At 37.7% G+C, this 24,424-nt stretch overlaps 1 protein-coding gene across 1 annotated transcript in view; it reads left to right on the top strand.

Moving 5' to 3' along the window:
• EYS (eyes shut homolog) overlaps positions 1–24,424 on the top strand; it is a 1,789,541-nt gene that overhangs the window by 1,065,793 nt on the left and 699,324 nt on the right. The window contains 1 exon segment of the mRNA XM_062187220.1: positions 22,560–22,710. Within this exon segment, the coding sequence (XP_062043204.1) occupies positions 22,560–22,710 (151 nt within the window).

The following is a 24,424-nucleotide window of genomic DNA, read 5'->3' as shown; positions in this document are numbered from 1 at the left end:
TACCTCCATTTTGCTATTTGAAATGGTGTTATCTTACATTATAATTGACTGAGGCTTTTTCTAAGAGTCAATTTTAGTTTAAACAATGAAATAGCATTTATATGCCTGGTTATATGCAACTAATAGAATTGAAAGCTAAAATTTATGGTTCAAACAATCAATTTTCAATTTCAATTTTATTGTCCATCCTTGGGTTCTGAGTCTGAAGTTGATATAGTTTGTACCTGTTGTGATGGTGGATTTATTGTTATACCAACCAGCTTTGCCTAAAGAAGTCTTTCCAGGGCAGCTCTGACTGACATAGGTAATGAATGACAACAGCCAATTATTTATGTATGCATGTGAAAGGAGGTATGTCTCTGATAGAAATAAATGTTGAGCAGCTTTCAAAGATGGTATCATTTGACATCCATTGCTCTCCTATCACTTTGCATAAATATCGTCTGTTGGACACACACACATATGATGAGGATTCATTTTCATTACTTAGCATCCATTGTAATAGCCTTCCTCTGTATTTCTTATTGGCATATCAGAAGATGTCAAACAGCAGTGTTATGGAATCAAGGAAATTCTGGCTCAAAGGCCAACAGCTACAACCGTGGACAAGAAGTTGGGTTTGGCAAAGCCTCTGGATGCTGATTTTTCTCAGCTATAAAATGGAGACGAGTATTTGAACAATGTAAAGATGGCAGAATAGGAAGGGAGCACACTGATAGTTCGGGGAGAGACAGTTTAATAAAAGTGGAGTTACTGCAGGGTCAAGGAAGAGTAGGGGAAGAAACAAAAGAGGAAACTCTTCTGGAACTAGTGATTCACAGTGGACCTGCGTGGAGAGCGTGGGAGCCCAAGTTTGGGACACCAGCGGCAGACTCAACACACCAGCTCTGGAACGCGAGGTCTGCACCTGCCCTGAGCCTAGCAGAAAAACCTGACTCTGGGGTTTGTGTGTTTGTGAAATAACAGGAGATTAGGATCTAATGAATGTGTGGTGCTAATGAACTGAGACTGAGAAAAGAGAGATGGTGGGGGAGAGAACTCACTGAATTCACATGAGTACTCTCCGGAGATGCTACAATTCAGTACCCTTGGCAACCCAGTGGGAGACTGCAGGAGAATTGGAGCCCACACTGAGGGCAGCACAGATTCCCTGTGTAGTCCTTGGGAAAGAGCTTCCGATCTCTGGCTCCTGTGGGTATATCATTCCCCTGCTAACTACCTCCAATTCAATTCAGCTGTGTGGAATTACTTCCCTTTTGAATTAAAAAAAAAAGAAAGAAAGAGAGAGAGAGAGAGAGAGAGAGAGAGAGATTTACCACGCCTAACCTGGGAGTGTCATCTTTGGCACACCCTCAACCCTGAGGAACCAAACAGAGCTCTCAGGCCACACCCATCTCAAGCCTCTAAGGCTCCATCAAAAGCAGACAGTCACTTAATCTAGACTCATAGTATAAAAAGAAAAAACACGACAGTGAAGAAACAAAAGAATATCTCAACACGCCAAACAACAAACACAAAAACCTAGGTAACAAGAACAAGGAAGACACTATGATGCCCCCAAATGAAATAGACACCCCAATTCAAGATTATGAAGATGATGAGATAGAAGAAATTCAAGAAACGGATCTCAAAAAGTTGATAAGAACATTAAGAAGTTCTCAAAAACAAATTCTTGAACTATAGAAATCCTTAATGGACAAGATAGAAAATCTCTCTCAGGAAAATTAAATATTAAGGAGGAATCAAAGTGAAATGAAACAACTAGTAGAACAAGAAACTGTGATAGTGACGAGAAATCATAATTAAATGAAGAATTCAATAGATCAAATGACAAACACATTAGAGAGCCTTAAAAACAGAATGGGTGAAGGAGAAGAGATAATATCGGACTTAGAAGACAGAGCACAGGAAAGTATACAGTCAAACCAAAGAAAAGAAGAGGAAATTCGAAATCTAAAAAATATTGTTGGGAATCTACAGGATACTATTAAAAAAAAACCAACATTCGGGTTCTAGGAGTTCCTGAAGGCATGGAGAGGGAGAAAGGATTAGAAGGCCTTTTTAGTGAGATACTTGCAGAGAACTTCCAGGGTCTGGAGAAGGACAGAGACATCCAAGTACAGGAAGGTTATAGAACCCCTAGTAAACATGACCAAAAGAGATCCTCACCATGACATGTTGTAATCAAACTCACCACAGTGAAACATAAAGATTCTAAAATGTGCAAGAGAGAAATGTCAGATTACTCTCAGAGGATCTCCAATTAGACTCACAGCAGACTTCTCATCAGAAACCCTACAAGCTAGAAGGGAATGGCGAGACATAGCCCAAGTACTAAGAGAGAAAAACTGCCAGCCCAGAATATTCTAGACCCTGTCTAGCGCACTTGGGCCTCATTCCTTCGTAATCATAACCTCTACTCTACCACCAATGGCTCTACTCCCAACCTGTGTGTACTGATGGTCCTCTTCCCCACTTAATGCTGTATACTTGTTCAGACCTGGTTAATGCCACTCTTAGGATCATTGATTACTATCCTCACCCTGTCTTTTATGACCTTGTCTAAATATGATCAGAGTCGGTAAACTTGGAAGGCTTCCATAGCCTTAGCAACTCATGACGAGAGCCTAGGGTGGTTACTGGCGCCATAAACTAGAGTGTCAATTTGTTGGGTCAACAACAGGAGTCACTGTGCACTTGCTCCTCTCTGTCCTTAATGTGCTGTCCATTGTGATTTAATGCTATAACTAGTACTCAAACAGTATGTTTCACTTTGTGTTTCTATGTGGGTGCAAACTGTTGAAATCTTTACTTAATATATACATATTGATCTTCTGTATATAAAGATAATTGAAAATGAACCTTGATGTGAATGCAAGGGAAGAGGGAGCGGGAGATGGGTTGGGTTTTGGGTGGGAGGGATGTTATAGGAGGGGGAAGCCATTGTAATCCATAAGCTGTACTTTGGAAATTTATATTCATTAAATAAAAGTTAAAAAAAAGAAAAAAAATGGAGACCATAATCATACCTAGAATAAATAAGATAATGCAATATATAGTGCTGAATAACAATATCTGCATTTGTCTGTTTGAGCTGCTATAGCAAAAACGCCATAAAATAGTTGACTCTTAAGCAATAAATATTTATTTCTCACTTTTCTAGGCTAGAAAGACAAAGATAAAGGCACTGGCAGATTCCAGATCTTCCTGTTCTGTTTTTCATAGATGGTTCAGCTTGTCCTCATGCTGAAATTGATAAGCAAGCTCCCTTTTCCTCTTTTATATTGACATTAATCCCATGCTTAACGCCTTACACTCATGATTAATTTTTTTTTAATTTTTAAGTTGAAATAGACCAACAGTACATGTATCAGAAGTATAAATCTCTTTCAATTTTTTTAAAAAGATTTATTTATTGGGGCCAGTGCTGTGGCGCAGTGGGTTAACGCCCTGGCCTGAAGCGCCGGCATCCCGTATGGGCGCCGGTTCTGGTCCCGGCTGCTCCTCTTCCAGTCCAGCTCTCTGCTGTGGCCTGAGATAGCAGTGGAGGGTGGCCCAAGTCCTTGGGCCTCTGTACCCATGTGGGAGACCTGGAGGAAGCTCCTGGCTTCGGATCAGCACAGCTCCTACCGTTGTGGCCATCTGGGGAGTGAGCCATTGGACGGAAGACTTCTCTCTCTCTGCCTCTCCTCTCTCTGTGTTACTCTGACTTTCAAATAAAAAAGATTTATTTATTTATTTGAGAGGCAGAGTTACAGAGAGAGGGAGAGACAGAGAGAGAAGTCTTCCATCTGCTGGTTCACTCCCCAAATGACCGCAAAGACTGGAGCTGAGTGGAAGCCAGGAGACGCCAGCTTTTTGTGGGTCTCCCACATGAGTGCAGGGGCCCGAGCATGTGCACTATTTTCCACTGCTTCCCCAGGCCATTAGCAGGGAGATGGATCAGAAGTGGGGCATCCAGGAATCAAACTGGCACCATATGGGATGGCAGTGCCACAGGCAGGGGCTTAACCTGCTACTCCTCAGTGCCAGCCCTGGCACTCATGATCGAATCCCCTCTCCATAACTCACCTCGAAACAGTCACCTTGGGGTTAGAATTTCAACACGTGAATTTTGGGGAATGCAAATATTCAGACTATGGCAATTTCATGTGTCAATTACTCAGGAGACGATTAATAAATTTCACCCAGAATATATCACTTTAACTATTTGGATCACTTTAATGGAGCTGGATATCTGCATTTAAACAGACTTTCAGTGAACAGTATATTTGCCATAGTTCACTGAACACTATTTTTCTCAATTTAGTATTATTCAGTTTTTGTTTTTCTTGATGGTTTTTTTGTTGCTGACAATAATTTGACATCTGCTATAGTTTCTTATGTATTGCTTTATGATCCTCTTATCCTTTCAATGCTTTACATAATTTATGCAACTTGTGTTTGACAGATATACCCCTTTTTCAAAAGTAATGTAAATTTTCTATAGAAATTAATGTATTTTTGTATGATATGTACAAATGATTTGGTTTTATCAATTTCTTGGCCCAGAGTTGATCAATATGTTGTGACCAACTGGAATAATGACATTTTGAAGCCAGGAAGATAGAATTGCACACAAAGCATAAAACATATCTAGAGAAAGGCAGTAAACAGAAGAGTAACAGAAGAAATAAATAAAAAAAAAACCTCTTAAGAGACAAGTGAGTTCAAAAATATTTTCCAGCCTGGAGTGAAAAACAGAAGCAGACATACAATTTAAGAACAATCTGAACAAACAAAATGTTATGGACTGAATTGTGTCCTCTGCCAAAAAAAAATCTAATGTTGAAGACCTAACTCTTAGCCCCTTAAACTGGATTTATTAGAGATAGGGTCTTTAAAGAGGTAATTATGAATAAATGTCCAAATGAGGACCTATGTGTGGGAACAAATCCAGTATGACTGGTGTCCCTGTGAAAAGAGACACCATAGACAGATGCAGCCAGAGAAAAGGCCAAAAATGTGTTTGCGGAGGAGGGGAGGACACTGTGAGGAGGTGATTATCTTTAAGCCAGGAAGAGACCTCAGAAGAAACTAAACTTATTGACACCTTGACCTTACATTTCCAGCACCCAGAATTATGTAAAAATAATATCTGTTGTTTAAGCTACCAAAACTGTGGCATTGTTCTGGCATCTTTACCAGAGCAACACATCAAAGCAAGGCAGCCTAATGAAAAAACTAACATTTATTAGACATTTATCATTGTTCCAATTGCTCAAGCTAACTATCAATAATCAAGGGATGTGTGGATTTATTGAACTGTTACACAGTCAATCCTCCATAGAAACATACAAATCTTACATGTTAGTCAATGATTGAAGAAAACTAAATTTTAAATAACATGCACATTTTACCAGCAACATCTTATTTTATACATGCAGAAACTGATATCGAAAAGGAGAAGTAGCCTTGGCTAGTTCTCTAATCTCATTATCCCAGCTACCATTCCCACACACATGTTCTGAGGTAATAAAGCTCCCAAGATGCTTTTGTCAACTTACTCATACTCACGTGTCCACAGAAACTTCTGCACATTCTCTTCCCTCTGCCTAGTACACTCTTATTTAATTCTGAAGATCTGCTGATTTTCTTTTTTTTTTTTTTTTTTTTTTTATTTTTGACAGGCAGAGTGGACAGTGAGAGAGAGACAGAGAGAAAGGTCTTCCTTTTGCCGTTGGTTCACCCTCCAATGGCCGCCGCGGTAGCGCGCTGCGGCCGGCGCACCGCGCTGTTCCGATGGCAGGAGCCAGGTGCTTCTCCTGGTCTCCCATGGGGTGCAGGGCCCAAGCACTTGGGCCATCCTCCACTGCACTCCCGGGCCACAGCAGAGAGCTGGCCTGGAAGCGGGGCAACCGGGACAGGATCGGTGCCCTGACCGGGACTAGAACCCGGTGTGCCGGCGCCACAAGGCGGAGGATTAGCCTGTTGAGCCACGGCGCCGGCCAATCTGCTGATTTTCTTTCAGATTCCACTTCACATCCCATTTGTCTGGTAATATGATCACCTCTATCTGAAACTAAGTCAGTCCTCAAACTCAATCAGCATATTGATGTGTTATGCATATCATCCTCTCCCTTGTGATTTAAAATGTAAAAGAAAGATTCTTATGCTGTTTTATCAACCTTGTTTCCAGCATGGATATCTTTTATAAACAATTATTTATTTAATTATTTGAAAGGCAGAGCTTCAGAGAGGGAGGGAACGAGGGAGTGAAAGAGGAGGAAAGTGAGAGAATGAGAGTGAGAAAGAGAGAGATCCACTGTTTTTCACTCTCCAAATGGACAAAACAATGGTGCTGGGACAGTTTGAGCTCAAGAGCCAGGAACTCCATCTTTTTTTTTTTTTTTTTTTTTAACAGGCAGAGTGGATAGTGAGAGAGAGAGACAGAGAGAAAGGTCTTCCTTTTTGCCGTTGGTTCACCCTCCAATGGCCGCTGCGGCTGGCACACCTCGCTGATCCGAAGCCAGGAGCCAGGTGCTTCTCCTGGTCTCCCTTGTGGGTGCAGGGCCCAAGCACTTGGGCCATCCTCCACTGCCTTCCCGGGCCATAGCAGAGAGCTGGCCTGGAAGAGGGGCAACCGGGATAGAATCCAGCACCCCAACCGGGACTAGAACCCAGTGTGCTGGCGCTGCAAGGCAGAGGATTGGCCTGTTAAGCCATGGCACTGGCCATGGAATCCATCTTGATTTCCCAAGTGGGTGCCAGGGCCCAAGCTCTTGGATCATCTTCCACTGGTGTATTAGTAGGGAGCTATATCAGAAGCAGAGCAGCCAGGACTTGAACAAGCACTCTGATAGGGGATGCTGGCATCCCATGCAGCTGTAGCATGGATAACTTATCTGATACATGGTAGAGTTTGAAAATAATACCCACTGGGGAGTAAGAGTTTGACTTGGTGCTTGAGGTACTGAGTTGGGATGCCAAAATCACATATAGAAGTGCCTGGGTTCAAGTTCCATCTCCACTCCCAATTCAACCTTCCTATAATGAGCACTTTAGGATGAAGCAGGTGATGGCACAAGTAGTTGAGCCCCTGACACGAGTGTGTGAGACCTGGATTAGGTTCTTTTTTTTATTTTTATTTTTTTTATTTTTTTTGGCAGGCAGAGCGGACAGTGAGAGAGAGAGAGAGACAGAGAGAAAGGTCTTCCTTTTTCCGTTGGTTCACCCCCCAGTGGCAGCTGCGGCCAGTGCGCTGCAGCCGGCACACCACACAGATCTGAAGCCAGGAGCCAGGTCATTCTCCTGGTCTCCGATGCAGGTGCAGGGCCCAAGGACTTGGGTCATCCTCCACTGCACTTCCGGGCCACAGCAGAGAGCTGGACTGGAAGAAGAGCAACCGGGACAGAATCTGGTGCCCCAACCGGGACTAGAACCCGGTGTACTGGTGCCACAGGCAGAGGATTAGCCGATTGAGCCACAGTGCTGGCCCTGGATTAGGTTCTAACTCCTAGCATTGGTCCAGTTCAGTCATACTCCCCATGGGTATTTGAGGAGTAAACTACCAGTTGAAAGTCTCTGTCTCTCTGTCTTTCTGTCTCTCTCTCTCTCTCTCTCTCTCTCTCTCTCTCTCTCTGTGTATGTGTGTGCGTGTGTTTATGTGCTTCTTTGCCTCTCAGATAAAATAATTAAAATTGAAGTTAAAATAATATCTACTTCACAAATAAAAGGTCCAATGGATGATAAATGATGAAGCTTGGAGTCAAAAGGAAATCTTCCTGACTCCAAAGTCTGTACTTTCCTCTTTCCTCGCAGAAGTATGTAGATATACACACATGCACACAGAGAGACACATGAACACATACACAGTGTGTGTGTATATATATGTGTGTATGTGTGTGTGTGTGTATTTTACCATTTAGGAAAGGACCAAGTAGTAGACATAATTTAAGTATTTCTGAAATGAAATTCAGGTGTGCAGACAGAATATGGGACATCAAATAGCTATAATGCCTCAACTTTTCTCACACCACTCCAAAAAAAGATGTATGCTACACAAGAGAAATCGGAAATCCTAACTGCATTGTCTAAGGCTAATAGATTTTTATGAGTAGTTGGGTTCAATTAGATTGAATCAATATGACCAAGTGTTAGGGAGTTTCAAAAACTTTGTGGGAAATTGGAATTAAAAGTGATGGCCCAAGTGCTTGGGCCCTGCACCCGCATGGGAGACCAGGAGAAGCACCAGGCTCCTGGCTTCGGATCAGTGCGATGTGCCGGCCACAGCGCGCCGGCCATGGAGGCCATTGGAGGGTGAACCAACGGCAAAAGGAAGACCTTTCTCTGTTTCTCTCTCTCTCTCACTGTCCACTCTGCCTGTCAAAAAAAAAAAAAAGATGTATACTTTGCCCATAAATATATGTTGAATTTTGTCAAATTAACCCTAACTAACTTGACTTAGGACACATTTACCAAATTTTCATAGTGAAATCATCATCATTCTCTTAAAGTGGAATGTGCTGGCCATACTCAGAATAGAACGGAAGACATACACTGGTAGCATAAGCTATATATAAGCTCCCAAATTTTCAGTAACCCTAATGGCAGTTTTTTATATTCAAGAAATAAAAGAGGTAAAGCCTTTTCTCATTTATGATTTATCACCCAAAGCATCTTAAAGTCATTTTTCCCCACCTTAGGTTTCCAATAAGCAGGCTGACTCTATCACTTCCATACCTGTTTTTCCTTGAACAACTTTGGCTGAGCTGAGTACTTGGGAGGTTATCAAAACATGACCCAAGACTCTCTCTGGGGTAGTCCATGTAAGGAAGAAAGGACCACTGCAAACACTCTCTTTAAAGCAAAAAAAAAATACATTTAAAAATTAACTTCCATGTTTGCTTATCCCTTTAATAACTTAGAAAATTAAAGATACTTCAGAGAATTCAGAAATTATGAATATCATGTTTAAATCATTTTAGTTTAAATGACTGCCAAATAACATGATATAAAAGTATATGAAGTTAACATATAGTTTTCTGTATTTTTTTCTAAAGTAGCTGTGTTATCTCAAGGAAATATTACTAGATCTAGCTAATTACTCATAAGCATAAAGGTAATAATTGAATATATTGTTCTTGATTAAATTTAATCATTGATCATAGCACTTCATAATGTAATGTCAATTATTTTACTATTAACTATTATTTTATAGCTCCTGAAATATAATTTAATTAGAACCACTTTAACTGATGTAGAGTATTAACCATATCACTGATATTTAATTTCAATCACAACTGCAAAAATACATTTTACAATCCATTTATTCAGTGGAAAGATTTGAAATTCTAGCAGAACACGATGTGAATAAACTTGAGTTCCACTTACAAACACAAAGAAAAGCATGCATATATTTGCATGGTTCCTTAGAATATACCCTGAAAGAAAAGATCAACTAGAATAATACTTTGAAATTATCCAGGAAACAACTCAATTCCATGGTATTTTCAACATTAAATACAAAGCTTTTAGCTACTATTTGTTCAGCTGCCCCTAATTGTTGGAAAATCTGACCATGGCTCAATGAGTGCAAACAGTTTTTCTGCCAGTAGAAAGCCCCATGAGCAAAGGGATGATCCAATCCTACCATAGAGACCAGAACCAATCTACAGTCACAGAGGAAGTAGCATTTAAGCACCTGGCAACTGGTGGATTTCCTGTCTATGAAAAAGGTCCTAGCTTAGAATCACACTTACTTCCAATATGAGACTAGCCAGTGAATTAAAAACTCTGAATTTATTTTTCTCAGGCCAGTGCCTAAGCTCCATGAAGAAATCAAACATGGGTAAGTCATAACTGCCAATTGAGAGGTTATCTTTTCACTAGAGAGACAAAACAAATATCAAGCAACCTCATAAGAAGAGGAAACAATAGACAATTGAATGAAAAAAATGGAATGCTTTAGTTGTATAAGAAGTTAAAGAGTTCATTAAGGCTGTAAATATTGGAAATATTTTAAACGATAAATGGAGCTTAAGTAATTTTGCTAAATTCCACATATGAATGAGACCATGTACTTGTAGTTCTGTTGCCTGGCTTATGTCTCTTTACATAATGGCCTCTCTTTCCATGCTTGTTAACACAAATGAAAGAATTTCATGCTTTTTTTAAAAAAATTACTTTATTTTCATTGTGTTTGAAAGGCAGAGAAAAAGAATATCCCACTTGCTAATTCAGTCCACAAATGCTCATAATGACAGGGCTGGACTAGGCTGAAACTTGGAACCAGGAACTCAGTGTTGGTCTCCCTCTTGGGTGGTGGATATTCTACTATCTGATTCATCAGTACTGCCTCCCATGGTGTATATTAACAGGAAGCTAGATTAGAGGAGCAAGGACTCAAACCCAGGTATTCCAATATCAGATCTGATCATCCCAACTGCCATCATAATTGCCCTAATTTCATCCCTTTTCAGACTGGATTCCATTGTGTAAATATAGCCCTTTTTAAAAAATACATTCAACAGTGGATGGACATTTTGGTTGTCCTATTTCTTGGCTACATAAATGGTCCTGCAATAAGCATATGAGTGCAGAAGTTTCTTTAACACAAAAATTTCATTTCCTTTGGCTGCATATCCAGGAGTGGTAGCTCTATTTTCTGAGGTGACTCCATATTGCTTTATACCATATCCGTGCTAGTTTACTTTCCCATCAACCATGTGCAAAGATTCCGTTTTGGCCTTATCGACACCAGCACTTGTCATGTTTTTCCTTTTTATCCTTGCAATTCTGACAGAAATGAGGTGATATTTCATTGTTGTTTTAATTTCCATTTGTCTCAGGCAATTTTGATCAGATAAAATAATGCATCAGCAACATTTAAATTATGTCTGTTAGTTTTGTTTATATAACTTATGGGCCTAGATTCTCATTTCTTGAAAGGATACATTTATTGTTGTAATTGTATAGTAATATCTTTGTATTTTTATGACTAAATAAATTTATAATTTATAAAATCTGTAAACTATGTACTGTGTTATTAAATCAGTGTCTTCTTCAATAAGAATTAAATAGAATACACACATGAGACTCTATAGGAAAGCTTATTACTGTCAAAAATAATTTTGAGAGAACATTTAGTCCAGTAGTTAACACACAAGTTGGATGCCAACATCCCATGGTGCATTGGTTTGAGTCCAGCTCCACTCTGAATTCATTTTCTGCTAATATATACCCTAGGAAGCAGCAGGTGAAGACTCAAGTGGTTAGGTCCCTGCCACCCAACGGGAGATTAGAATCAAGTTCCCAGCTTCTTGCTTTGGTCTGACTCTGCCTTGGCTGTCACAAGCATTGGTTGAAGTTGAATGGAACGGATAGAATAAATCTCTCTCTCTCTCTCTCTCTCTCTCTCTTCCCTCTTCCTGTGTGTGCGTATGTGCATGTGTGTGTGTGTGTCTGTGTCTTTATGTCTCTCAAATAAATAAAAAGAAATTTAAAAACTGTTCTCTTAAGCATAAGATGGAATTCATACTTATTTCTAAACCAACATCTTTATAATAGTCAAGACACTCAGATGAAGAAACTGATTTTCAACAGCATGGAATTTTGTTGTTTGTTGTCTTCCATTGATGATACATTTCCAAGATTGGCCTGTTTTATCTATCCCTTTTAGTCTTTGCTCAGCTGTGTAAAAGCTTAGAATTTGCCATATAAAGACATATTTACCATGCAAATAATATTGCAGTAGATCACCCACATCTCTCTAGTGTTCAGCAACAACTTGACCTTTCCTGGCATGTACCCTGAATAACTAAATATAATGGATAGAATTTATGATACACAAAGTGTTTGTGCCAGGTCCTAATTAGTGGAGAGTAATGATTATTATGTGAGTACAAATGGCAAATATGAGCAATCACTGCAAGTTTGGGAGAAGAACAATTAAAGGTATTCAAACATCAGTGGTCCTCAAGAGATTTCTTATATATTTATAATTATGTAAAAATATCCATTATACTCATTTGACCTTTAAAGCACCCTGTGTACTTATTTTAGAGAAAGCATTGAAAAGCCTTGATGCAAAGAAATTTACACCGCATAGCATGCTAGGCAAACTATTTCATCAGCAAATGCTAAACAATAATGTTGTAAGACTAGTTTCCGACGTTCAGTCAATTCCTGTTAAATTCAGTCGAGCACAATCAGAACAGTGTTGCCTCGACTCTAATGAGCCTAAGGGAAAAGATATGACTGCTGTTAAAAACTGTGTCTCTTGAATAAAATAACACCCCTGCTGAATGAAATATTAGAATTTGCATTTTCCACAAAGAACACCTGATGGTTTCCCTTGTTATAGTGGAGCCATACTTACCTTTCATCTTCTTTCGACATAACTGCCAGTTCTCTGGATTAGGTGTGTGAGAAGAGATGATACACTGTCTTATATTCATTTGCAATGTGTGACTTGCTTCCAAAATGATATCTGTGAAGACAAGAATAAGCAATACAGAATTTTAGAAAGAAGACAAAACATCCCCACATTTATCTGAAGAAGAAAGCCTGCAGAATTAGTGTACAGACAATAACATTTCTGATGGTGAAGCAGATCACCCTTTGTGACAATGTATAAAACTGTGAGAAAATAAGAGAGGCAAAGCCCCGACCTGTTGGTCTGGCATCCCACATGAGCACCGGTTCATGTCCCAGGTGCTCTACTTCCGATCGAGCTCTGTGCTTACAATCTGGGAAATCAGAAGAAGATGGCCCAAGTGCTTGGGCCCTGCACCCACATGGGAGCCTCCCAAGAAGCTCCTGGCTCCTTGCTTCCAATGGGCCCACCTCCTGTTGTTGTGGCCATTCAGGGAGTCAATCAGAGGATGGAAGACCTTTCTGTCTGTCTCTCCCTCTCTCTTTCTGTAACTCTACCTCTCAAATAAATAAATTGAAAGAGAGAGAGATTGATTGATTTATGGTCATGCCTGGGTTACCACTGGGATCCCTGCATCCCCATTTCAGAGTAACTGATTTCAATACCAAATACTCTGCTTCTGATCCAACTTTCTGATAATGTGTACCACGGGGGGCAGCAGATTATGGCTCAAGTACTTGGGTCCCTGGCCCAGGGAAACACAGCTTCAGTTCAGGTTTCTGACTTTGGCCTGATGCAGCTCTAGCTGTTGTGGGCATTTGGGGAGTGAACCAGTAGATGGAATCAATGAATCTCTCTCGTTCGTTCTCTCTCTCTCTCTCTCTCTCTCTCTCTCTCTCTCTCCTTTTCCTTCCCTCTTCCCCCCTCTCCTCTCCTTCTTGTCTTCCTGCCTTTCAAATAAAATAGGGCTGGCATTGTGATGCCATAAGAGAAGCCACCATTGTGACAGTGGCATCTCATATCAGTGCCAGTGGAGTCCAGATTGCTCTGCTTCCAGTCCAGCTTCTTGCTGATGCACCCGGGAAGGCAGCAGATGATGCCTGGGCCCCTGCCCTCCATCCAGGAGACCAGGATGGAGTTCCTGACTCAAGGCTTTGGCCTGGCCCAGCGCTGGATGTTATGACCATTTGGAGAGTGAATCGGTGAATGAAGGATTCTATTCTTGCTGTCTCACTCTCCTGCTTCCTGCTCTTCCTCTCCTGCCATAGTCTCTGCCTTTCTCTTTGCTGTTCTGCCTTTCAAATAAATAAGTGAATCTTATTTTTAAACAAAAAATGAGAATAAACTTAAAAAATACTTATTTCAAGGAATTCACCTATGTGATTGTGAGACCGTGCTGGACAGGTAAAAAAAAATGGCGGGACAGACCAACAGGTGGCAAATTTTGGAGTAGGAGCACAGGTGAAATTTCCTCTTCCTTCAGAAACTCTAAATTTTACTCTTAAAGTCTTTCAACTGACTGGATGAGGTCCACCCATATTATGTATGTAATACCTTGTACTTAAAAAGACGTTATGTTAACCAAATTTTCTTCACAGAGCAATACTTAGATTAGTGTTAATTGAATAACTTGGATCTATAGCCCAATGATGCTGACATATTAAAACTATGCATGTCAGGCAGTAAATCAAGAAAAACTTATTATGAAAACATACAAATAGACAATGATGTTATTTAAAAAGTTTACATAGTACAATTTCTATTAAATTATACAAGAAAATGAATTATATTAGGATTTATAGAATAGGGGTATATTGTAATTTAATGTAAAATAGTGAAAACATCCAAACACCTAGTAATTGGAAATGTTAAAGATAAATTAGTGTACAAATACTTGAATAAATATTATGAATTCATCAAAATTAACAGTTTAAAATAATATGTAATAACATAAATATATCTATAATATATTATTAAGTTAACAAAGAAGATAAACAATAAAAAAGTTCATATATTTTCCACTTTGGAGAAAGTACTATAAAATAAATATGTTTTAAATTACTTAGCATAATGGTTACTTCCAAGATAAATGAATATTGTATTTGTATTTTCAGCATTTTGTAAGATATTCTCTAATAAATAATGTAGTAAGTACAGTGTTTTCAAAATAAAAATATTGTCAACCATCCATGAAACACCTAATATATTTCAGATAATATTCTATAAAATGCTTCCATACAGGCTATTTTAGTGTTTGCCAAATACAACACTCTATTATGAATGTGGCAACATAGCAAATGTCCTCTTTTCTTCTTTTTTTTTAAGATTTATTTATTTGAGAGGCAGAGTTACAGACAGGGAGAGGGAGCGACAGTAGAGGGGACTTGTATCACACGGTTCACTTTCCAAATGGCTGCAACAGCTAGAGGAGGGCCAATCCAAAGCCAGGAGCTTCTTGCAGGTTTCCCACATGGGTGAGTGGCCCATGGGACTTAGGCTATCTTCCAGTCCATTCCCAGGCCATCAGCAGGGAGCTAGATAGGAAGCAGAGCAGCAGGGACTGGAACTGGTGGCCACATGGGATGCCAGCACCATGAATGTTTAACCTGCTACCCCAAAGCACTGGCCCACAAATGTCCTCTTTCATAGTATTGACCTTATACTAAATAAATCACTGATCTTTGTACAGATCATAATGTACCCCACATGCTCAGTGTGGAGAAATCTAAATAAGCTGATACTGAACCCATCTCTCACTCTCAAGTATAGACAGACAAAACCTGTAAAATTCCATTTCACTTCTTTTACAACTTTTGCCCCCACTCAAAATCTCACATCTATAATATTCATTATTATTAATTTCCCCACCAAAATCATCTTCATCATGTAAAGATCAATGACATTTTTCTCAGTGAATGCTGAAGTATTTCATACTGTAACTAAATGTCATTTTAGTGCAGACTGTACTAAAAAGACAATTGCATATTAAATTAATATCTACCTCATTTTCTCATTGTTATTCTCTAACAATTACACAAGGACAGAAAACACAATTGAGTCTATAATAAACACAGATCCTTCAATAAAAAAGATGGCTATTTTTCTTTCTACAACAATAAAATATTTAATTGTTAGTATTAACACTATACATATATGTGTTTCATATATGTATTTCATTTTTCATAATTTTTAAATTTTCATAATTTTTAGTATCAACACTATACTATATTATATTAACACTATATAGTTCATATAGGTATTTCAGATAAATATGTGCAGGCATTGTTTGCACATGTGTGTGTATATATATATATTTGCATGTTTGTTTCCATTTAAATTTTAGAATATAGAATGTATTTTACTCTAAACATTTAATCATAATAAATATTTTAAATAGAATAATTAGGTGCTGAATTATGAACTCTTAACACGTGAAGAAACTTTTTGAGGAGGAATTATAAGAAAGAATACTCAGCATACCAAATATTAAAGAAAATTGTGGTACTAAAATAGTCACTCAGTCTCAAAAATCACATTGAAAGATTGTAAATGTATGTTGAAATATATGTGCTAATACTCAAATTCATAACATCTGATTGTGAATTGATGATGATCTTTGATTTTATGTATAAAAATAAAATATAAGCTAAAACTTACCTTTTCAGATATTTTAGCTGTACTTTTTAAAAGATATTACATTTTTTCTTTTGTTTAACAACAATTGTATACATTTATGGAATACAGTGTGAAATTTCAATACGTATATACAATGTAGTCTGATCAAATCAGTATAATTAACATTTCCCTCTGCTTTTCATTACTTTATGATTGAAACTCCAGCTTTATCTTCTATCTGCTCAGAAAATATAGGTCATTGAGAAGCATAGTCACCAACAGACCTAACTCTGCTTTGGTGCCCATTACCCAATCTCGCTCTCTCCTCCCAACACTTCCAGCTTCTAGTAATTAGCATTCTACGTTTGATTACATTTTTTGAGTTCTTTGCTTGAAAGAGAATATGTGGCATATGCCTTTCTGTGTCGGACTTAATTTCACTTACCAAAATATGTATTTCTGCCATGGAAATGGATATTCATGCCGGCAATGCATTGAAAATATTGATTGATCTTGTGAATATTGATATGAAAAGAAAGAAAATCCTGGCCACTTCTAATCTTGCTGACTGGAACAATTTCTTTTTCTTTTTCTTTCTTTCTTTTTTTTTTTTTTTTGACAGGCAGAGTGGACAGTGAGAGAGAGAGACAGAAAGGTCTTTACCGTTGGTTCACCCTCCAATGGCCACTGCAGCCAGCGCACTGCGCTGATCAGAAGCCAGGAGCCAGGTGCTTCTCCTGGTCTCCCATACGGGTGCAGGACCCAAGGACTTGGGCCATCCTCCACTGCACTCCCGGGCCACAGCAGAGAGCTGGCCTGGAAGAGGGACAACCGGGACAGAATCCGGCACCCCCACTGGGACTAGAACCCGGTGTGCTGGCGCCGCAGGCGGAGGATTAACCTATTGAGCCACGGCACCGGCCTGGAACAATTTCTTGAGTATAACTTGGCAATTCAGTAGTAAATCCTTAGAATTGCTTATAATTTGACTTAATTCACCTCTAAGAACAATTCATAAGGAAATAGTTTTAAAAAGGTCAGATTATTTTCCAAAAGTTAGTATAACATAGTCGTTCATAATTTCCAAATCTTGGAAAGCAAATATCCAAATACAGGTTTCATTTAAATAAATTGCAATATATTTCTATAAGAAATAATTGTACAGACCAAAAAATCTTGATTCAGATGCATAGTTATTGACCTAAAATTTATTGATATTGATGTAAAAATTAAGCAACAAAGAACTGGTGATTACTATTTCATTAAATGCTGAGTGAATACATTTATTGTTTTTATAAAATCTTATAATGAATTTATACTGTTTCTGTACTCGGGGGAAGAAATCACCAGTAGAGTTCATATATTATTTTTGTGTCATCCTCTCATTTGATAAGACCAAAGTCCAAATAAATATCTTTGGTATCTTAATGGGTATCATCTGCTTCACAACATACAAGGAAGGATTTTATTAGAAAAAATGTTAGTGAATAATTATTATTGCTATTCTAATATTGCAAAACTACACAAGCTATTTTTCCAAACATTGAGATTTACAGAATGATTGGAGCTGAATAGTTGTGTTTTTTATTTTTATCATTTAATGAATAGTTTCCTGGAAGCCATATCCTCCTAAGATATTTTTAACAATTTAATTGTAAGAAGTAATTAACCCAGAAAAAAAATCTAGTTTGCTTCTAAATACAGACTCTAAGTATATCAAGTGAGTTCTAAAAATGCTCAACACATTTTTCTTTCATGTTCTTAATATAGGGAATTATCCTTAAGCTTTTCAAAAAAGTTTTCAAAACTTTCATCATCAAAGCCTCAATATCAGCTGTATGGCCATCCCTAGACTTAATCTGTTAGGTTTATGCTATGATACAGATAAAAGGAGAATGCAAAGAATTTCTGAAACATTTTTTTCAGGGGAAATGCACATGCATCAAGTGCCTGAATCTTTCCCACACAAGTGGGAGACCTGGTTGGAATTCTTTTAACCTGACACAGCCTGACTGTTGCAGGCCTTTGGAGAATCATAAAATGGATGGAATTTCTCTCTCTCTCCCTCTGTCCTTCTCTCTCTCTTTCTCTCACTTTTACTATACAAAATATCAAGACATATAGCATCAATATTTGTAAGTGTGATAATGAAACAAAGCTACAAAAATGGAACAATAAAAATGAGGAAGGACCCAAGTGCACACACACACACACACACTTCTATATACAAAACAATGTTGAAAGGGAAAAAATAAAATAGGAAAACTTACTCTACCAGGAAGTAAATACTGTATTTTTAGAGTATGTCTTATGACATTGATGTATTGGTTCAAAGATAGAAAAATTGATCAATGAGACAAAATAGACAGTCTACAAAGAGGCCCATATATATTTGGCATGATTTATAACAGAAGTGATATTGCAGAACAAAGAGGAATCAATAGAATTTCTCCCACTCATGTTCCTGATTCAGTTGTGATTTCCATAAGGAAAAGGAAAAATTGGTGCATGACTGGAGCTATATAAAAATCAATCTGAGATGGATTGTAGATATAAATGTCAACAATAAAATACATTTTCCAAAACATGATAGATAAGAAACAACAACAATCAACGAAATATTAATCAATAAGTAAAAATTGATCAATTGTTATAAATGAAAAGGACAGCATTGAGAAAGTAAAAATGTAAGAAGGAAAAATATATTCAAACAGAGCATATATCATGAACATAAAGAGAATTTAAATTTGTTGTTAATATTCAACAGAAATGCACATATATGTGTATACTATAACATATGCAAACATGCTTATAGTGATGCTATTTATAATAGCCCTCAACTAGCAACAAGTCAAATGTACAATAACACTAGGATACTTTTTGATATATCCAATGCTGTACTTTGAAAATGAACAAATTACTACTCAATTCCATAACAAAAATGAAAAAATTTTTAAAGATTTTTTTAATTTTATTTATCTACAATCAGAGTTACACAGAGAAAGGAGAGGCAGAGAGAGAGGGAGGTCCTCCATCTGTTGGTTCACTCCCCAATTGGCCGCAACAGCTGGAGCTCTGCCAATATGAAGCCAGGAGCCAAGAGCTTCCTCTGGGTCTCCCATGTGGGTGCAGGGGTCCAAGGTCTTGGGCCATCTTCTTCTGCTTTCCCAGGCAGAACTGGATTGGAAGTGGAGGAGCCAGATCTCGGACCGGCGCCCATATGGGATGACGGTGCTTCAGGCCAGGGCATCAACTTGCTGTGCCACAGTGCGGGTCCCAACAAAAATGAATATTAATAGCATAATGCTGAATGAAGAGCTTTGTGTATATATTTTAGTATATATTGTATAAACATTTGTCCAACCAATTAATTAAGCTATTACCAAAGGAGGAAAGATTTAAGTAAATAAATTATCTTACCATAAAGCCAACAAATCCAGAACTAGATTAATCTGTTCTAAATTTAGAACACTTAAATATTTCAGTACATACAAAGTTAAATTTTGACAAAATGACATATTGTAGCAATCACCTAATGAAATAAATAAATCCTGATAATAAACAGAGCTTTCTTATCTTCCAATATCTTCAAATAAATTATATAGCTACAACAAATTACTTTGAAAAATATTTTTTATACCTTAAAGATATATTCTATTCTGCAAAACCACATTTGTATCTATTTCAACTTTGTTTTGGATATAAGACTATGAGTTAGAGTGTGTGTGTGTGTGTGTGTCTGTGTCTATGCATGCACTTTGGCCCTTCCTCTTTTTTCTAGGTCCATTTTTGTACCTTTGTATCACTATCCCACTTACACGGGTTAAATCTCATATGTATGAGATTGTGTATATATGTGGGGTGTATGTATGTGGGGAGCTAGTAATCTTTTGCTTTTGATTGGTACTTTATATTTGGATATGTTCATAGAGTCTAGAGCCTCCTTTCTTTTTATGTATAATTTAGTAAAAAGTTTATATAAGTAAATGAAAGAATGCTCCATGGCACAGGGTACCATGTACAAGCTGATGCTATGTGAGTGTCTTTTATGACATGTACTATTATCTTGGCAGATAAATAGATAATTAAGTCATGGATCTAGCATTTTTTTCTGTAAGGTAAGATACTATATATTTTTGGGCTAAGAATCTTTGTTGTAATTATTCAACATTTCCATGAAAGCTGTCATGGATATATAGAGAAACATGTGGCTATGTTCCAATTAAGTTTTGTTTACTAAGAGGCAGCAGGGGAGATTTCCCCCTTGAGCAGTGGTTTGCCAATCTATGGACTCATGGATTAGTTAACATATGGCTAGAGTAGAAGAGGTATGCATATCTAAATGCTAAACTATTGTTGAAGTATTTGGTTTTTCTCACCTTTCTAAAGATATCACATGAAAATAACTGCACTGAGTTTCTAAATTATATTTCATGTGTTCTTTTTAAAACATTTGTATGCATTCATTGGAATAAATTATATGTCTATAACAAATTACTTTGAAAAATATTTATGTTTTATACCTTAAAGATATATTCTGCTTTGCAAAACCACATTTTTAATCCATCTTGTTTCTTTTCTTTTTTTTTTCTTTACATTTCTTTTTTTTTTAACTTTTATTTAATGAATATAAATTTCCAGTATACAGCTTATGGATTACAATGGCTTCCCCTTCCCATAATTTCCCTCCCACCCGCAACCCTCCCCTCTCCCGCTCCCTCTCCCTTTCCATTCACATCAAGATTCATTTTCAATTCTATTTATATACAGAAGATCAATTTAGTATAAATACTTCAACAGTTTGCACCCACATAGAAACACAAAGTGAAACATACTGTTTGAGTACTAGTTATAGCATTAAATCAAAATGTACAGTACATTAAGGACAGAGATCCCACATCAGGAGCAAGCGCACAGTGGCTCCTGTTGTTGACCCAACAAATTGACACTCTAGTTTATGGCGCCAGTAACCACCCTAGGCTGTCGTCATGAGTTGCCAAGGCTATGGAAGCCTTCCAAGTTCCCCGACTCTGATCATATTTAGACAAGGTCATAAAAGACAGAGTGAGGATAGTAACCAATGATCCTAAGAGTGGCCTTAACCAGGTCTGAACAATTATACAGCATTAAGTGGGGAAGAGGACCATCAGTACACACAGGTTGGGAGTAGAGCCATTGGTGGTAGAGTAGAGGTTATGATTACAAAGGAATGAGGCCCAAGTGGACTAGACAGGGTCTAGAACAAAGGACAGAGTCATTATTAGAGGAGCTAAGAAAGGTGCTGTCTAAGCTACAAGTAATTTTTCTGATTGAGAGGCAAATAGAACCTGATAGAAGGGGCTTGATAATAATCTGTTGGGCTTTAGGCCTTGTAAGTTAAGAGGCCCAGACCTATCTATCTCTTCACATGGGGTATATCCTAAGGGAGGTGTGAACCTCCTAGGGGAAGGCACTCTGTTGACTTTCATTACTTGGCTGGCCTGGGAGGAGAGCTGGCCAGGTAAAGGCAGGGGGCATCTCTAACAAGAAATTGACAGTTCTGCCTGCAATGTTGCTGACCCTACTTGGCTGTCCCCTCAACTGCAGTGGTCACTTTGGAAGTTGGGCTGAGTGAAGGGCTTTTCAGCTTGGAGCCAATAAGATCTGTGGCTCTGACCTGGGCATCCTTCGATTCCAGGGCAGGTCCATTTCCAGTGATCCAACTCTTGGCAGAGCTGCCAGGGCTCTTCACAAGCTGACTTCTGTTGAAGCCCAGGCTTACCACATTGAAAGCCACTGCAGTGGACTGGCCTGTTGGGTCTCCTTGAGGGCAGATCACTGTACAGATCAGCCAGTAATAGGCCTGCCACCCATTGCTTCTGATGCCTAGCTTTCTTTTCCTCCTGGTTTGTGTTAAAGCAGACCAGACGATGCAAGTCAAGGGAGTGCCCGTGTCCCATCTCTAATCTTTGGTGGCCTGAACTACAAGTCTATAGTCACAGGCATGTTCTGTAGTAGTTTTTCTAATGTAGACAATGCCCATGAGGAAAATTATATTCTCACTTTAAAACTTTCTTTCCCTTTGGTCTGAAAGGGAGGTTTTTTTTCTACTTACTGTATACTTCGCTGATGGCGATGTGAATCTAGCTATGAGATTATTAGTTAAGTTCTTATTTTGGCTATGCTATTACAGAAAAATGTTAGCCATCTCTTATAAGGTCTAAAGATTAAATTGTGCATAGACATCTTGTTTCTTTTCAATATTTTTCACCCATACAGAAAATTCAATAATTTAAAAAACTAAAAAACACACTATACTCTTATATCACTTCAATTAGTATTGGGAAAGATCTGTTTATTATCAGGATTTATTTATTTCATTAGATGATTGCTACAATTTGTCATTTTGTCAAAACTTAACTTTGTACTGAAAGCTCTAAGTGTTTTTAATTTAGAACAAATTAATCTACTTCTGGCTTTGTTGGTTTTATGGTGAGATAATGTATTTACTTAAATCTTTCTTCTTTTGGTAATAGCTTAATTAATTGGTTGGACAAATGTTTATACAACACATGCTAAAATCATAAATTTCTTTCCTAAATGGTTTCAGGCAAGAATTGGATCCATGTAAAGCTGAACTGACTATTCTAGAGAGGATTATAAAATTAAGCGAAACTACCCATCAATTATCTGGAAAACCTTTGCCAATATCAGGATCTGTCTTTATTGGTGGGTCACCACATCTTCATGGAAAAGATCAGGTATTTTGTTGATTTTTTTAAAAACTACAAATTATTTCATTTTGTTAAAAAAAGTAAAATGTACAATACATTTTCTAATTAGTAGAGTTAACTTCATGGTTTCAAAATAAAATTTTAAGGTAGTCTACTAACATATACATATATATTATCTATCATACCCAAGTGTAGTAACAGCTTACTGTTCTCATTAAGTAGAATTACTCCCATAGCAACTGTTTTATACTAATACTATAGTATGTGTATTATATTTCCTGATAACATTAAGAGTGTGAACTTTTGTACACACCTAAGGTAGTGATTTTCACTGGATATTCCAGTGGGTCAAATTAATACCACACTAGAATATGATTCCAAATATGGAACTGGAAAACCATTAAGTGTTTCTGTTCCCTGTGGGCTCAGTAAAATGCAATGACTCTTGTTTTAGAGCTTTGTGCAGATTTCAGCCTGCTATCTAAATTTGCATTGAGATAATTAGCTTATTGTCTTCATTATTAGGTTGTATTTTGGGAAAATAGCATGCATGTTGACTTAAATGCTATTGATAAATTGACTACATAATTATTGAATATGTTACTTCATAGAATTGCTTTATATATTTAAGGTTGTATGTTAAGTGCACTAATAACTTATTACATTTATGAACCTCATCTTACTATATATGAAACTCTATTTACATATTTGAACATACGGTTTTTATATTATTGGAAATATAAACTCTTATTATTTCCAATTTCCACAAGTAATACAAATGGATACAAACCTACTTGCTGTAAGTATTATAGGTTTGTAATATACAAGATAAAATTTTAAATCAAATATACATAAATAAAAAATTAACTGCATATTTGATGTGATACAAATGCCTTTGATGAAATTAGGTATATATCTGCAAACATGAAGAAATTATCTTAAATTCAGGTTTACCCCATCAATACTACATTGATTAATCATTAAACAGATTTTTATGTGCTTTATTGAATTTTTTAAGTAAACCATTCTACAGGATCAGCAAGTCTAGAAAATATTCTGTTTCACTTCCCTTTCTATATACCAAGGAAAGGAAAGTTTCTGTTACCTGGTTCAGGTTCAATCTATATTTTTTTAAGTGAAGGTACCAATTAAATAAAAGATGAAATATTTATTTAAGATTTTATTTATTTATTTGACAGGTAGAATTGCAGACAGAGAGAGGGAGAGAGAAAGGTCTTCCAACTGCTGGTTCACTCCGCAAATGGCTACAATGTCCGGAGCTTGGCTGATCCAAAGCCGGGAGCCAGGAGCTTCTTTTGGACCTCCCATATAGGTGCAGGGCCCAAGCACTTGGGCCATCTTCCACTGCATTCCCCAAGCCATAGCAGAGAGCTGGATCAGAAGGGGAGCAGCCAGGGCACAAACTGGCGTCCATTTGAAATGCTGATACCACAAGTGGAGGCTTAGCCTACTACACCACAGTGCTGGCTCCTGGATACAATATTTTTGAAAATTATATAAATTAATATTTAGTGATTTAGATTTTGATTGATCTCTTATTTCATAAATAGGTATATATTTTCCCAAGTAAATGATAGGTTTTTAGTGGTGAGTACTTGGGGCTGTAGTTAAGCTACCATTTGGCCTGCTTGTCTCCCATATGAAAAGGACCTGGGTTTGATTCCCAGCTCTGCTTTGTTGCAGTTCCAACGTACTGATTACAAACATCTTGGGAGGCAGC

This window comes from Lepus europaeus, chromosome 3 (genome assembly GCF_033115175.1).
Source record: "Lepus europaeus isolate LE1 chromosome 3, mLepTim1.pri, whole genome shotgun sequence".
Lineage (NCBI taxonomy): Eukaryota > Metazoa > Chordata > Mammalia > Lagomorpha > Leporidae > Lepus > Lepus europaeus.
The sequence above is the reverse complement of the archived record's forward strand: the minus strand, read 5'-3'. Positions and strand labels throughout refer to the sequence as shown.